This window comes from Apus apus, chromosome 20, assembly GCF_020740795.1.
Source record: "Apus apus isolate bApuApu2 chromosome 20, bApuApu2.pri.cur, whole genome shotgun sequence".
Lineage (NCBI taxonomy): Eukaryota > Metazoa > Chordata > Aves > Apodiformes > Apodidae > Apus > Apus apus.
This window is the reverse complement of record NC_067301.1, coordinates 2023253-2037722: the sequence shown is the minus strand read 5'-3', so window position 1 is coordinate 2037722 and position 14470 is coordinate 2023253. Positions and strand designations below refer to the sequence as shown.

Sequence of the window (14470 nt, the reverse complement as noted above, 5' to 3'; positions counted from 1 at the left end):
CAACTCTGGTAGAGTATTCAGGTCAGTAAGAAATCTCAGGGATCCTGGTATTAACCTACAAATTCTGCTTGTCTACAAGCTAAACAGGGCTCAGACTCCTAAGCAAGTTCCACAGGAGTCATCCATATGCCTCCACCGAGTTTGGGATATTGGGATTAAGTTGGTTCCCCAAGAAAAAGGACCACAGTGATTTGAATAACCTTGCATATATCTTAAGACTGCAGGCTTGGATAATTACCACAGAAGAGGTGACGAAAGGCAACCTGCTCATTAATCCAAAGCCAGGTCTTCTGAGCATCTGCAACTTCTTCTAAAGCATCCCTGTTTTAAACTTGCCACGGTTCTTATTACTGGATTTCAAAAAGACTGGCAACTTCCAAACCACTGAAGTATGTGCTGTGTTGCACTTATTCCTGTGCCCTGTCATCACCCAGTGAATTAAAATGTCAGACAGGTCAACGTGCACCATTTCATATGTAACATCATTGTACTGTAACATGATTTTCTGCCACTTTGAAATGTTGGGAGCCAAATAACTGAGTGTTAAGGCCAGTGCTGAAAATCCCTGACAGAATTTAAAGCTGCAATTTCCAGGACTTCCTACAAATTGCAATTCTGTAACATCCCAAAAAATGTGGGTTTTGCTTACACATACAAATTATCATGTAAGCATCTAATTACAGCACCCCCAGTAACACTGAGTGTAAGATGTGCACAGCAAGACAGTATTGTAGCTGTTTTCACATGGCATGCAGGAATTGTCATGTCACAACCCTCTGGCTGGGTTCAAGAAAGATTCCTAGATGTCCAAGAATACGTTGGGCAAGGCAAACATTACCTTCTGTGCCTAGTACACTCGAGGCTCCAACCAGTCTTCCAGAGAAGCAGAAATATTTAATTATATTTGAAGAGTCTAACGAAACGTAACACATTCTACACCACTCTAATAAATGCAATGGGCACAAGCATTTAATGCAAATGAATAGAGCCTTACAAGATATTAATTGTAAGGAACACATTTCAGAAGGTCAGCGATTAAAAAAAGGCCAAGAACATCTGATCTTTATGTTCCCAAAAATACTTCTAAATGCATATTTTTATTCAAAGGCTAACCCTCTCCTGTCTCACTACTTAGAATTCTTCTACCGTTTTAATAAAAATACAGTATTCTGCTTCAAAATCTATTCTGGAGTGTCCATATTTTTCTACAATGAAGCCTTCCACAGCAATTTACATTGATTATTTTGGCATCTCAAGTAAAGGTGCTGTTCATAGCCAGCTCAAAGCTTTTAAAAAACCTCTTAATGCTCTGCTGAACTACCAGTTGGCTCAAGTATCTATGGATTCCGCATACATTTCTGTTTGGTGAAAAACAAATCCATGCACACAAACCCCCCAGCATACTAGACACCCTGTGAAGAAATAATAAATTGAGATAATATGTTAAATAGAAACACAGGGGGCTTGGGGGTATTTTTGTTTTTTATCACGACCTTGGCTAATACTAATTCCAACATTATCAGTGGGGAGAAAAAAAAACATTTTGAGTGGAATATGTATTCTTTTCATTTTGAGACTGCACTTCAAGCAATCAAGAGACTCCCTCTTCAATCACATGGTTAAGAAACATTTCATTAACACAAGCCAGTTGCTTTCAAGGTTATGGATTTTTCCCCAACATAACCAGTAAAACACAGCGAAAAAAATATACCCAAAACACTGGCATGAGAATAGGCAGAGGAGAGTCCAAAGACAGCTCACCCAAGCATAATTCAACCAGTCGAATGCATGATTTCCTATTTCCACTTGCTAGTAACAAACTAGCACTAGATGCAATTCCTGAAACAATACGGTGTGCCATATGGCTAAAACTGGATATTAAAATTGAGAATATCAATTACCAATCCACTAATGCTGAGAGCCAAAATCCATGGACAGTAAGAATTTAATCCAATTCACTGACTAAAACATGAGCTGAGCCTGACATATCTAGAGGCAAATCTACTGCTGGTTTCGCAGAATGCAAGCAACTCCAATTTTTAATGTCAATAAGGACAAAACTAACTAAAAGTAGCACTTCCTTAACATTCCTAACTACAGTAACAGGCATCACAAGCATCTGCAAGAGCAACACAAGCTCCATGTGAACTGGCATCTTGTTTTACACCGATTGAGAAATCATAACTAAGTAACTATTTAAGAAGAAACTGTTTTCCACATGAGCAAATTGAAGCCTCCAAGGCACCAGGAAGTTATTACACACTGCAGCCATCATCATCTTGCTTAACTTCAGGAAAAGGCATCCTACAAACACAAAAGTTATATATTTCTATCATTAAAGGATCTTTAAAGTAATTACATTAATTGAAATATTTTCTAAGTATATTAGATTGTTCTAGTCTTAAAATCAATAGCTGTAGAGTGTTTATTCTTGGATGACACTAAGAATAACACTACACAAAAATTCTACACGCTTCGTAATTATACAAGTTTATTGGTTACTTACAGAAGAGGAATTCTCATGAAGTCTAAATTTAAAAACTGTTTTGCTAGGATTTACTGTGGAATTCTAACTTCACATGTTGTCAAAGACTTCATGGTAGAATGCTTGCTACATACTGACCCAGCAGCTGCAAGGACTTAACAAGGATAAATGCAATTTATCTTACCCAATACAGAATCCCACTTCACCCTGCTGCCTTCTGATCCTGTACTGAAAGGCCAAAGAAGCAGTACCAAAAAAAGTAGACTAAATACTTTCAAGTTCAATATCACATTAGAAGTACCATTAAATGAAACTAACCGTTTATTGGGCAAGTACTCTTGATAAAAAAAAAAATTTCTTGATGCACCAGAGAAGCAAAATGCATTCAGGTAATTTCAGAGAGATTGTTTTTCTTTGCTTTAAAAAACTCCAGAAAAACACAAAACAAAACATCCATGAGCTATTCTGCTTCCTGGCTTCCTGCTGTATGAACTACAGCTGGACTACTACAGCAAACTAACAAACAACTGATTATACATTAAGTCATAGATAAACAGTACTAAAAAGGTTGATATTACCAAAGGTCTGGAGGTCATTTGAATACAGGAGACATAACAAGCTTTTCTTCTTACTGGGTAGCATATTATTTCAAGCTTGAGTTCAGTATATCAAACATTAACCAAGTAATTTTATTTAGGCTATCAAAGTTAAGAAGCTTGGCACTACAATGAAACATCATAAAAGTCACAAACTGAAAGTCCATTTTATTTAAAAGATACTCAAAACTACACATAAAAGGCTTTAGAAAATTGTGCTGTCATTTTAAAATGCAACACTTCAGACAGAGAACTGTTTTAATATCCCCCAAATGTCCTCTCTTATTCTTTCCTCTAAGAAGAACAGTTACCTAGAGTATGACAATAATCTCGGGTCCAAAGCAGTTTTAAAAGCCTCCACAAATTGTTAAGTGTTCTGGAGGAGATGGGAGAGCCTTTTGTGTCACAGAAAGACAACCGCCTGCGTGGGGGCTGAGGATTACCTGGCTAGCAGAGAAAGGAGCAGCAGCACTCGGCCCCAGCAGGCTTTGTGTACCTGGGCTCGAGGTTTAAAATACTCTTTTTTCAGCAACAGGCTTAATAAAAGCCAAGAACACTTTGATGGTATTAAGCAAGCACGGCAAGGTAAAAAAGAAAATCATGTCACCCTTTTATCCAGTAAGAGCCTATGTGAACATTTCAATAAAACTATTTACTCCTCCCACCCAGTTCCTATCTGGAGAAGCTCACAAAAATCAAGAAACCCCCCTCCCACACACACAGATTTCTTGAAACAATCTTCCAAATGCTCCTCCTACCCCCAACCCTCCTCCCCCCCACCCCCCCCCCAAAAAAAAAAAAAAAAAAAAGAAGGAAAAGGAAAAAAGAAGAAATTAAGGAGAAAGTAAATCTAAAAGACAATTACGAAATAAGATCTAGTTTGGCGAAGCTGTGGTGAGGAGGAGTTGAAAAATGAGAGCTGCCTTGCTGCAAACGCCATCTTGTTGCAGCTACTGGGCCCAGGCACAGAGAGATCCATTCATTCACAGCAAAAAGAAAATCAAACACACACCCTGCCTAATTGCAGCCACCAAAACAACTACACTATTATCACCCCCTTCTCCTTCTCCTCTCCTAAAGCACACACGGGGGGGAAAAAAAATAAATAAAAAATTAACTCGGACAGACCGCATTTAGAAGAAATGTCGATCTTAATGTCTTCGTTTTCTCAAATGCCTTTCACATACACATCGACAGCATTAGCTATTGATTCCCATCCTCGGTGTGCAGCAGATCGGCTTCAAATACGGGCTAAATCTCTCACAATTAGGTGCGGATGCTTTACAGCAACAAAACGTGTGATTTTTCAGTCTTAAATCACCTCTCCAAGTCGAGCCAACTATTCTCAAAAGCTGTTTCAATAATCACTTAAGCCTTACATTTACAGTCCTTCGCTATTTTCTGCCACGGAGACAATACATAAGAACGTGGCAGGCAGCATCCTGGCGAGGCTGCCTTCCTTCAAATAACGAATCCCAACCGTGACTTGGTTGGAGAATAATGAAATATCACACTAGCTAAAATTTCAGTTCATCTTCACGAATGATAAATTGACATCTTACAAAAACCTCTACATCATTCTGATTTTCTTCTGGGCAAGATTTGTTGTTTGCTTGTTGTTTTGTTTTTTTTTAATAAAACGTCTGATCTTTTATATTTACATGCAAGACTTTACACCTCTTCATTTCCTACAAAGCTGTAGGATTAAAATCCTTACATCTTAAATATCCCTTGCATGGATGAAAATAAAATAAAATACTGAAAGCCTTTCAGTAACAAACTGGGAATCGATATAATATTTTTAATAACGTTTCCGAGGAGAACACTCCCTTTTTCTATTGTAGCAAACACCCTCCATGATCTTCATGATTGCTGCTACGGGCACACAAAAATATGCAGCACCGTAATACATGGGGGAACAACAAATAATACGCGGTCTAAATCCATCCCCGGTTCTCATTTGGAAGATCAGAAAACCTTCTCCACCCCTCCCTCCCCCAGAACACAGCCTGAACCCAATCTGCGAGCCCTTCCCTGGGCTGGGGGCTGCTGGAAGCAGTCTTACCCTGTTTGTCTCACCCCCGTCTCCTCTTAATCAGTTTTCCACCATTACAGCAGCCACACCATAGCTTTTTTTTTTTTCTTGGATCTCTCTCCAAATGTTCCCTCTGCCGGCTGGATCGCTGGGGGAAACTCGCCTTTTGTATCTTAACGCGTACACAGAAAGCACCCCCAAACCGCCCAACAGAGACCACCACCGCGTAATTATCATTAAAAATGGAACCCCGCAAGATCCAAGGTCTCCTCCCTTTCCTCCTGGAAGCCTTCAGGAGAGAATCAGACCCACCCCCACCTTTTTTCTCCTCCTCCAGCTACAAACACACTTCTTTTTTAGGGGGAGCGGGGGGGAGCGCGGGGGAGGGGGCTATTTCCAACCCCGCCACGGGAAGAGGGGGACAAACCCTGAGCCGCCCTTCTCTCCAGCGGGGGCCGCGAGGAGCGGGCTGGGCGAGGCGGGGGAAGAACAGAGGAGGGGAGGGCCCGGCACCCGGGGCGGGGGGCCCAGCCCGGTGCCCAGGCGAGGCGAGGAGCAGGGGAGCGGCGGAAGGGGAGGCCGAAGGGAAAGGAGAAGTGCGACAGGCAGGAGGAAGAGCGGGGGAGGGGAGCGGGGACGGGGCGCAGCCGCGCAGAGGAAGAAGGAACCGGGGATATGGGGGGTTGGGGGGAGGGAGGCCGGGAAGATGGCCTCAGGGTGGGGCTGGGGGCTCGGCCGGCGGCGGGAAAGCGCGGAGCTTTCTGTGAGGACCCTCCCCGGCCCCGCCGGCCTCTTTCCCCCCGTCCCCTCGGACGGTTACCTGCCCTGCCGGCCGCTGCTCATGAACCGGGCCGGTACCTTCCGTCGCCCGCGGCTCCTGCTCCGCGTCCCGCCGGCCTGGGGAGGGGAAGGGGGGCGGAGGAGAAGGAGGAGGGGGCGGAGGAGGAGTGGAGCCTCCCGCGCTCTGCCCGGCTGGTCCCGGGGAGCCGAGTCGGAAAGGCGAGAGCGCCGGGGGAGGGAGGGAAGAGGAGCTTGGGGGGGGGGGGAAGGGGATGTCGCTGGGTCTCGACTCCTCCTCGCACGCCGGGTGCCCGCTCAGCTCCCCGCAGCCATCGGGGAAGCGAGAGCCTGGGCGCGGTTTAACCTCCGCCCCGCCCGTGCTGCCCGGCCGGGAAACCCCGGCTCGGCTCGGCCCGGCCCCCGCCCCGCGGCCCCGCCCCGCGCCCCGGCCCGCGCAGGCCCCGGGGCCGCCGCTTCCCGCGCGCGGGCGGGCACCGCCCCGCCGGGCCCTCGGTCCGTCCGGGCGGCGGGAACGGGCCGGGCGGGCGCGGCGGCCCCGGCCCCTCCTGCTGCCCCCGCCGCCCGCCCAGCCCCGCGCCGTGCGGCCCCGAGCGCCGGCGCTGCCTCCCCCCGACGCGCCAACAAAGGCCGCGGGCGGGCGGGCAAGGGGAAGGGTTTCGTTTCCGCCCCGCCGCGCCCGAGCAGGCCGAGAAACACGTCTGTGAGAGCCTGGCGTGAACAAAAGGGAGCGCAGAGCCCCACGGGCGGCGTTGTCTCAGTAGAGAAGCGCCCAGAGGGAGCAGGGCCCAGAGGAGGAGAAGATGCCCCTTCAGCAGAGTAAAGCGATCTTGAATGTAAGGACTCCAGGCTGTAGAAAAAGGAGTAAGGGACGGGGTGAGGCCCAGAGACCTTAAAACGTGGCCCAGCAGGCAGTAAATACCTTTGTATGACCATCTTTACCTCAGGAACTTGCCAACAAGTGACACTCCAGTCACAACTTCTTTTCCTGATGTTGCTTATGAGGGTACTTGTAGTTTCCAGAGCCTTCTTTTCATCCTCTCCTCACAGGAGGAGCCTCCATCTTCTCTCTGGAAGGCATTGCAGAAAAGGGCAAGTAACAAAAAAAATTAGGAAACGTTACAAAAAATACAATTTCTGTTTTACAGATCGGGCCTCATGTAAGCCAGGCAGGACAGATGTCACCAAGATGGAGTCATTTTACACACACTAAAACGTTATCACTTAATCATGGAAAGTAAGTACACATACAGTATCACATCACTTTTTTTTCTATCAACAGGTCTAAATCTGGTTTTCTCCACCTACATGTACTTCATTAAGAAGTGATATTATCTTACTACCCAAGTCGGTTTGCAATAAAAGGTAAAAAAAAAAACCCCACGACATTATAGCAAATTTTGAATTAAAAACCTATCCAGAAAGATGTAATAAAATTTGAGGAAAAAAAACCAAACAAACCCCACAAAAAAACCCAGAAAAGAACAAAACCCCAAAACAAAAAAACAAACAAACCCCCCCCCCCCCCAAAAAAAAAAACCAAAACCAAAACAAAACAAAACACACAAAAAAAAACACAACAAAAAAACACAACAGGTTAAAGAGAACAATAAGCTTCTTGCAAACTCCCCTCTAGTAGTTGCTGGCTTCTCCAGCATTTAAACCAAACTGTTACTTGCCATCATGCTTTCTGGGAAGACAGGCTTGGTTACCTGCAATTAGTAAGAGAAAGAAGAGGTTTGCCAATTAAACTCTAGGAAAGTGGGTTGGCAATTATTCAGGTTTTCTGTTATGGAAAACTGTTAGATTCTAGTGTGGTTAAGCCTTTGTTTTATAATAATCAAATGTTTGTTTTTAAATAACCTGGATGCTGTGCTAAAGCTTTTAATTCTTCATCCTCAGATTTACCAAAACCAAAACAAGATATTTACTGGAATTGGAATAAATGATTTTTGAATTATAGTCCCAAATTGTTCCTATCTGTTCAGTAACAATGGGAAAATAATTTCTCTTCCACCCCTAAAAGAAACATGCATGCATGTGCCTCATGGACAAGAATTACCGCATTAAATCTGTGGAACCTTATGGAAACAAGTTGGGATGTATGTCCATGTTCTTGAGATGAGGGCTAGAAATTCATCTAGCATTCCTATCTGCAAAATCCTGATTAAGTAAGTATTTAGGAAACACCACAAGTTTATTAGATACTTGTATGTGCTTTATCATACAAATACTTCCTGCTTTTCTTCCTTATCATTCTCTTACGTGGTTTTAGTAATGGGACAATTATAATACCTAAACTTATTTTTTTTTTAGCAAAATAAACATTAATAAACTCTTATCCTTTCCTGGGAATCTTACTGTTTTCTTGCATTCTGACTTTTATGCATCTTGCTGTTTTATGAGAGCTAAATGGAATTTCTGTCCACAGGTCTGAGGTCTGCCATCTCTTGAAATCCATGGAATTTAGGTAAGGAGACTGGTCTGGCCAAGTCTGTTTATACATGCTGAGTATAACCACACAGACACATAACTAATCCTTTCACCACATCTATTATTTTGTAAAAATACAACTGTTGCAGTAGTTCCTGTTTCTGATCCAGTGACTTAATTGTATATTCTTCTCCAGTGAAAATTTTGATTGACACATAGTTATGCTACCAGTATGAAGAGGGAGGGATTATGAAGACTGGAAATGGTTGTTTACTGGGTGGAGGGTTGTTTCAGGTGGGGTGGGTGGGGTTTTTAAATTTTGTTTTGTAAATCTCACTGGATCAGTTTTACTGCAATTTAACATCTCTCAGAAGAATCACACATTACTGTGTGCAATACAGTGTTTAATCTGATGTCCTCCTACAGTCCTACTGTGTATGCATTATCTTTATTTAAATTTATTTAATTTTTTTTTTTTCTAGTATGTGCATACAAATACATACAGAAAGTGTCCTAGGTGGTAGAATTCAGTGGAAGAGTGTGCAAATCACTTTGGGCTTATTTGATGCATGAGTTTATCTGTTTCTGCATGTTACAAAAATACTATTTATAACTAAAAATTTAGCTGAAAATACATTCTAATACCTGAAGATCCACCATATCTAATTAACAAACCCACATATTTATGTGTTTTTTTCATCATTCTGCTTTGAAGTAGTAAATTAAAATACCCAAAATAGTTGGGAAATGTAACTCTCCATTTCACACAATTAATGAAACTTCTCCAACCTGAGGCTTCCACATATGGTGGGACTAGGTCAGCTGAAGCAAAAATAGAAGTTTTTCTCCTGAGGCTTGGTTTAGATCTGAAGAAAACCTCTCCTGTAAGCAGGTTGCTCCATAGTTCTCAGTTGCAAAATTTCTTGCCCCTTTTTCTCAATCAGCTGATATTAACTCCTTTACAGAGTGCATACTGAATTAGGTGAATCTTTGGGCAGTTTTATGAGCTGTGTGTTTCTTCAGCTGTTTCAAACATGATGACAAAACCAGCCAGAATCTGTCCTACCTGGCATGCTACTAGAACACCTGCTTCTGCAGGCTGCTCTGCCATTCAAAGCCTGTGTGTTACAGCACCACCACAGCACACTGGTGGTGAGGCTGTGAAAAACCAGTTTTGAGCCTTTTGTGAAATGCAAAGAAGTTGTTCTTTGTAATGAAATTGCCTGTCTTAGTAGGACTGTGAAATTTTTCCAAATGGGGAATAACTACACCATGCATAGCTTTATGCTGTTACCAACTCCTGATTAATAGGGTGTCTGCCTAATGAGTGCACACACATCAAAAGTTCGTTTCTAGCTTTCAGCCTCCAGGCTCTGCTTTCACCCTTATGTGTGTGTCTGACATCAACAGGCAAAAAAGAAATATTTGTGAAAAGCAGACTTGGGGATCTTGACAACCAAAACTGCATTTTTCTTCCCTAATCTGCAAAGGTCTTGTGCTGTATAAGAGAAAGGAAGAACTTCCAGAGAGTGGAAGTCCTGGGAAGTTTCCTACCTACTGGTCTTCTCACTTGTGTGTCATGGTCTTCAGACCTGTAAAAGTTTGTCTCACATCTGCAGGGTGCCACACAGGGAAAGTCAGTGGCCCTGATAGCCATGTGTGTCCTGTTCAGACAGCTTCTGTTCAGAGACAATAACCTTTAATTGCATGTGCAGACTAGACGGGTTATGTTAATTAACTGCTTCAGGAATCCCAACTACATTTTCTGTCAGATGTGTGGCTATATCTTTAATAGTAAGGCAATTAGAAATACAGAGCTGGAGGGTACAGGTGAAATTTTAAGTCCAGTAGCTTGTATGACAAGTAACTCTGCCATCTGATGTCCTTTGAAGGCTGTGGAAACTTCACCTTAAAATTAGTGTGTTCTTCCCCTTTGCTGATCCACTCGTAAGGCAGTTTGCCTCTCAAAGCCATATCACATTGTTTAGAAACAGCAAAATTTAGTCATGTAATGATGCCACAATGCAGACTGCAGTACTTTTTGGAGGCATCCAAGTCAGATCTTTATTAGTGTAATAGTTAAAAAGGCAACTGCTGCTTTTCTTAGGCTGTAGGAGTAGGAAGTCTTGTTTAAAAGCAAAAAGAACAGATTTTGAATAGTCCTGAGAGGTGTTCTTGTTCAACAGGAGCAGGAAGTATATAACTGTCCCTGATGTATTAATGAGTATGGGTTTAATTTGCAATTGCCATTGCACGTTGCTTAGAAATACACTATATTAATGTTTTATGGAATGTTTTGTCAGTCTTTTTGTAATTTATTAGGAAGTAATTCATTTTTGCATACACATAGCTTTGTTATTGCATTGTTATAATCAAAATAAACATACTGTTATCTGAGTAAACCTACTGCATCGTTCCTCTGGACATAAGATGCCCCTGGACTCTGGGAGAATAACTGTCACCAAACAAGTGTAAATTATGTTTTCTAAAGAAAGGGTGAAAATTGGTACTTGTCAAAATTGCATAGCTCCTCAGATGGTATAAAAATACTACAGAAATAATGAGTATGGTTTGCTTACTTCTGTATTTGTGACTGGTGAGTGCTCCTAATGGACTTACCCAAAATAACAACTCAAAGGACCACCTCAAATTCCAGAATCGCACCAGCACTATTTCTCATTCCAGAGCATGTTGCCTGTCTTTATATACTTTGATTTCTGTAGTGTGCATTCTATGAAAACTGCAAATGTTTGTGGGATTTTGATATTGTTTGAAGTTCTGGCTCCATTTGGACCCAAAAGCAAAGCAGAACCCTTTTCTCTGGTCTTTCCAGAAAAAGTAAATGACTCTTATACATGTTTCAATTTCAGCTATGCTTCAGTCTAGTCAGAGGATCAGGAGCTCTTTTAAAATTTCTTATTTTAATTTAAAAAAACTGATTCAGAACTGTTCCAATCTGCTGCTATTTCCAGTTCTCTAACAATTGAGTGACAATCATTGCTGCTACTTTCTGAGGAAGGACCCAGGTATCAAGACTATCAAGATTGTTCATTAAAGAAATTAATAAAAGCATACTGAATAGAAATCCTTGGTGAGGCCAGGCAGAGGAAAAAGCAGGAGTAACTCAGTCTCCTTAGTTACATTCTGCATTATCACAGTTTCTTTCAGTATGCCTATTACTATGGAACAAAAGAGTTATTTTAAACTCATTCTGACTGATATGTTTAGCATACCTTGAAGCATTTGAGAGCCAAAAAATATCACTGCTTTTGTCTTAGATGTAGGAGACTGATGTATAATGATGGGAAATTGTTTAGCCGCCACCACCCAGCAGTTTGTGGAACCAAGGGAGATGAAATGTTAGGGTTGCTTGAACCTGAGTCTGGTTTCCCTTGCTTTCGGTGCCCTAATTTTATACTGTGATACAATCTTGTAGGGAGATACATATATGTAATTTTGTAATCTATATGTGTGGTTGTTCAACAAAATAACAACTTTTCTCCTGGGAGTAAGCTCTGGTCTGAATTTTTCTTTATGTTCAAATTCCAACCTTGAAACATATGAGTATCTTAAGGTTGGTCAAAGCCTGTTTATACACTTACCAACCACTTTCTCCTCTTCTTATTTCTATTCATATGAAGCCATTTTGAGAAGAGAGTTTTGGTTGTGGTTTTGTTTATTTGTTCTGTTGTTGGTTCTGCCCCCCCAATCAGAATTGTATGAGAGCTTTCTTCCATGTGCTGGGGGTTCTACAAGGTGTTGCTGTGTTTTTCCTTCAGATTGACGTGTGTGTTACTAATTCACTTTTTTTTTTTTACTTTTTTTTTTTTTTTTTTTCTGTACCTTTAAACTTGGCAAGCCATAGCTTGGATTTAATTTGTTTGATGCTCCCAGCAAAGAAGCTGCCCTACCTGGGCCAATGGTTATTTTTTCAGCATGATGAAATCCCTTAGGGGCGTGGGACAAACATAGCTGGCTTTGCAGTGGCTGGAATCACACACAGCAAGCATTGCTAGGAGCAGGGGAGAATATAAAGTAGGGCATGAACATCTTCTCCAAAATTTCATATCCTGTGCTGAGCATGAGTTGTTGAGAGCTGAGGTGGAACTGAAGGAGTAAGCATGCAGGTATTTCGAAGAGAGTAACTGGAATTACGTTTTCCTGTATGGACACCTACCCTGCAGCTATAATAGCAACAAAAGACATTGCTATAGTAGCCTTAAAGATCATATTCTACAGTGTGCTTACACCTATGTATAAATACACACATGCACACACACAGCCAACTGCACACCTGTAGGTCTTCCTTTCAGTAAGTAATCTTTTAAGAAACATCTCAGTTGCATGAATGCTGATTGAGTTAAAGCCAAATATTTCCCCCATTTAAAGGGTTTTTTCTCAAGGGGTTATTGCCTTGTTGGCCAGCTAAGAGAAAAACAACTGGTACCCTTGAGATAGAATCCACATTGAGAATTCAGCCTAGCTACTAGACTTTATACGTCAGATGCAAACCTGCAGTGAAGTTTGCTTGTGAGAAATACTTTCAAATGCTAGAAATAATTTACTTACCTAGCTATGTGTCTGATTCCTACATAACATTCTTCCATTTAATTGCAATAGGGAATAAAATAAATAGAATCAAATATAGTTACATCCTGTACTTCAAAAATAAGCATTTATTTGGGAAAGTGTACTGGGACTGAAACAAATACAGTGGTGATCATGGGAGAAGCAGAAGCGAGGAGGTTTCTTTACAGAATTCAATTGCAAAAAACTGAGCTAATGATCCAAATGGCAGCATTCAGGATCCCCGTCTACCTCACTGTTCAGTTGCTGCTAGAAAGGACAGAATTTGAAAGAAGTTTATACCTTTGCTGCATCTCTCAAAATTCACGTCCTTTGAACAAGAGGGTAGGGTGGCTCCTCTAAATTACAAAAAGAGAACTTTCTTGTGACCTCTGGGATTCTGTTACAGTAAACATCCCAAATCTCAAAGCACTTGTCTGCAAAGATCCCGATTCTGCAAAGCCCTTTCTTGTGATACCTGTTAGAAAAAAACTTATAAAATGCATGTTTCCAAGCAACAAAACAAAACATACGTAAAGCCAAACATCTCTCAAGGCACTACCCAAGAGAACTGACAGAGGCAGTTGCCTAGTTAGCAGAGCCTGATTTCCAGAGGCTGAGCAATACTGTTCCAAGAGTTCAAAGGAGATGTTAAGTTACTTGAATGTGTGATAAGGAGGAGTTTTACCCCTGTCTTAACAGCCAGAATTTCACTGTGGATGCTTGAATGCTTAAGCTGGCTGTAAGAAAAAATACAAAAGCAAATACCATCCTGAAGAGAGAGGTGAGCATACACTTCAGCCTTACTTCCCATGAGCTGGGAAGCTTCCATTGCTCAGCACTAGATAAAAAGGAACATGCATAGTTTCTTATACATTTATTTTAAGAATTATAAAGCAGTAACTTGACTTTACTTCATTCCCTCTTTTTCTCAATATCCAGAAATTGGCTCAATACAAAATTCTGTGTTGAAATCCATAAAATGTCCATTTCTTTTTTAGGTGCTGATTACATTTCTTAGGGATATAACTCCCATTGACAACCCTGGAAATAAGAACTAGGCAATGTTGCTTTTATATACAAAATAGACCTTTCCATGTGTGCATTTCAAGTACTGTATCCTAGCATCTCCTTGATGCCCACTATTGTTTATGAATCTTACTTACTTTAACTTCAGTTTTCTTCCTATCTGTGCTTCCACTGTCTTTATAACCCTTCAGCTCCCTGCAGGGATATCGATACATGGTTTGCTCTCTTAGTTAGTTATCTTGCTTAAAGATAAATCAATTTACAGTTTATCCTGCCTGCAGAACAGTCCTGTTGATAGTTTCCCCATATAGCACAAAAGAAATGGCTTATGGCTACTGCAAGAGGATGGGCTTGAAATTCCAGACTGAGGCTCTCTAATCTTCTGAGTTTTATTCTTGGCTTAGCTGTGGAGGCTGATTTTGAATTAATTATTTCGCTCCTTTGCTTTATATGCACCAATGGGGAATGGACATAGTAATACTCAATGGTATTGCAAAACTTAATCCAGTAATGCTTTTGAAGTACTTC

At 41.6% G+C, this 14470-nt stretch overlaps 2 protein-coding genes across 8 annotated transcripts in view; one reads left to right on the top strand and one right to left on the bottom strand.

The window, feature by feature from the left end:
• The window catches only part of GNB1 (G protein subunit beta 1), a 37415-nt gene extending 31151 nt beyond the window's left edge, over positions 1-6264 (bottom strand). For 2 of the 5 annotated variants that reach the window (XM_051637271.1, XM_051637270.1), the window contains exon 1: positions 5937-6263. The gene's annotated coding sequence lies outside the window, so the exon portion shown is untranslated. Of the gene's footprint in view, positions 1-5146; positions 5386-5936 lie in introns of those variants that run through there. The other 3 variants (XM_051637273.1, XM_051637274.1, XM_051637275.1) reach the window with 2 other exon arrangements.
• Positions 6265-6404: 140 nt separating this feature from the next.
• The window catches only part of GABRD (gamma-aminobutyric acid type A receptor subunit delta), an 85277-nt gene continuing 77211 nt past the window's right edge, over positions 6405-14470 (top strand). For 2 of the 3 annotated variants that reach the window (XM_051637266.1, XM_051637265.1), the window contains exons 1-3: positions 6409-6750; positions 7063-7151; positions 8346-8384. In XM_051637266.1, coding sequence (XP_051493226.1) covers positions 6718-6750; positions 7063-7151; positions 8346-8384 — 161 coding nt within the window. In that variant the 5' untranslated portion in view covers positions 6409-6717. Of the gene's footprint in view, positions 6751-7062; positions 7152-8345; positions 8385-14470 lie in introns of all 3 variants that reach the window. The other variant, XM_051637269.1, reaches the window with a different exon arrangement.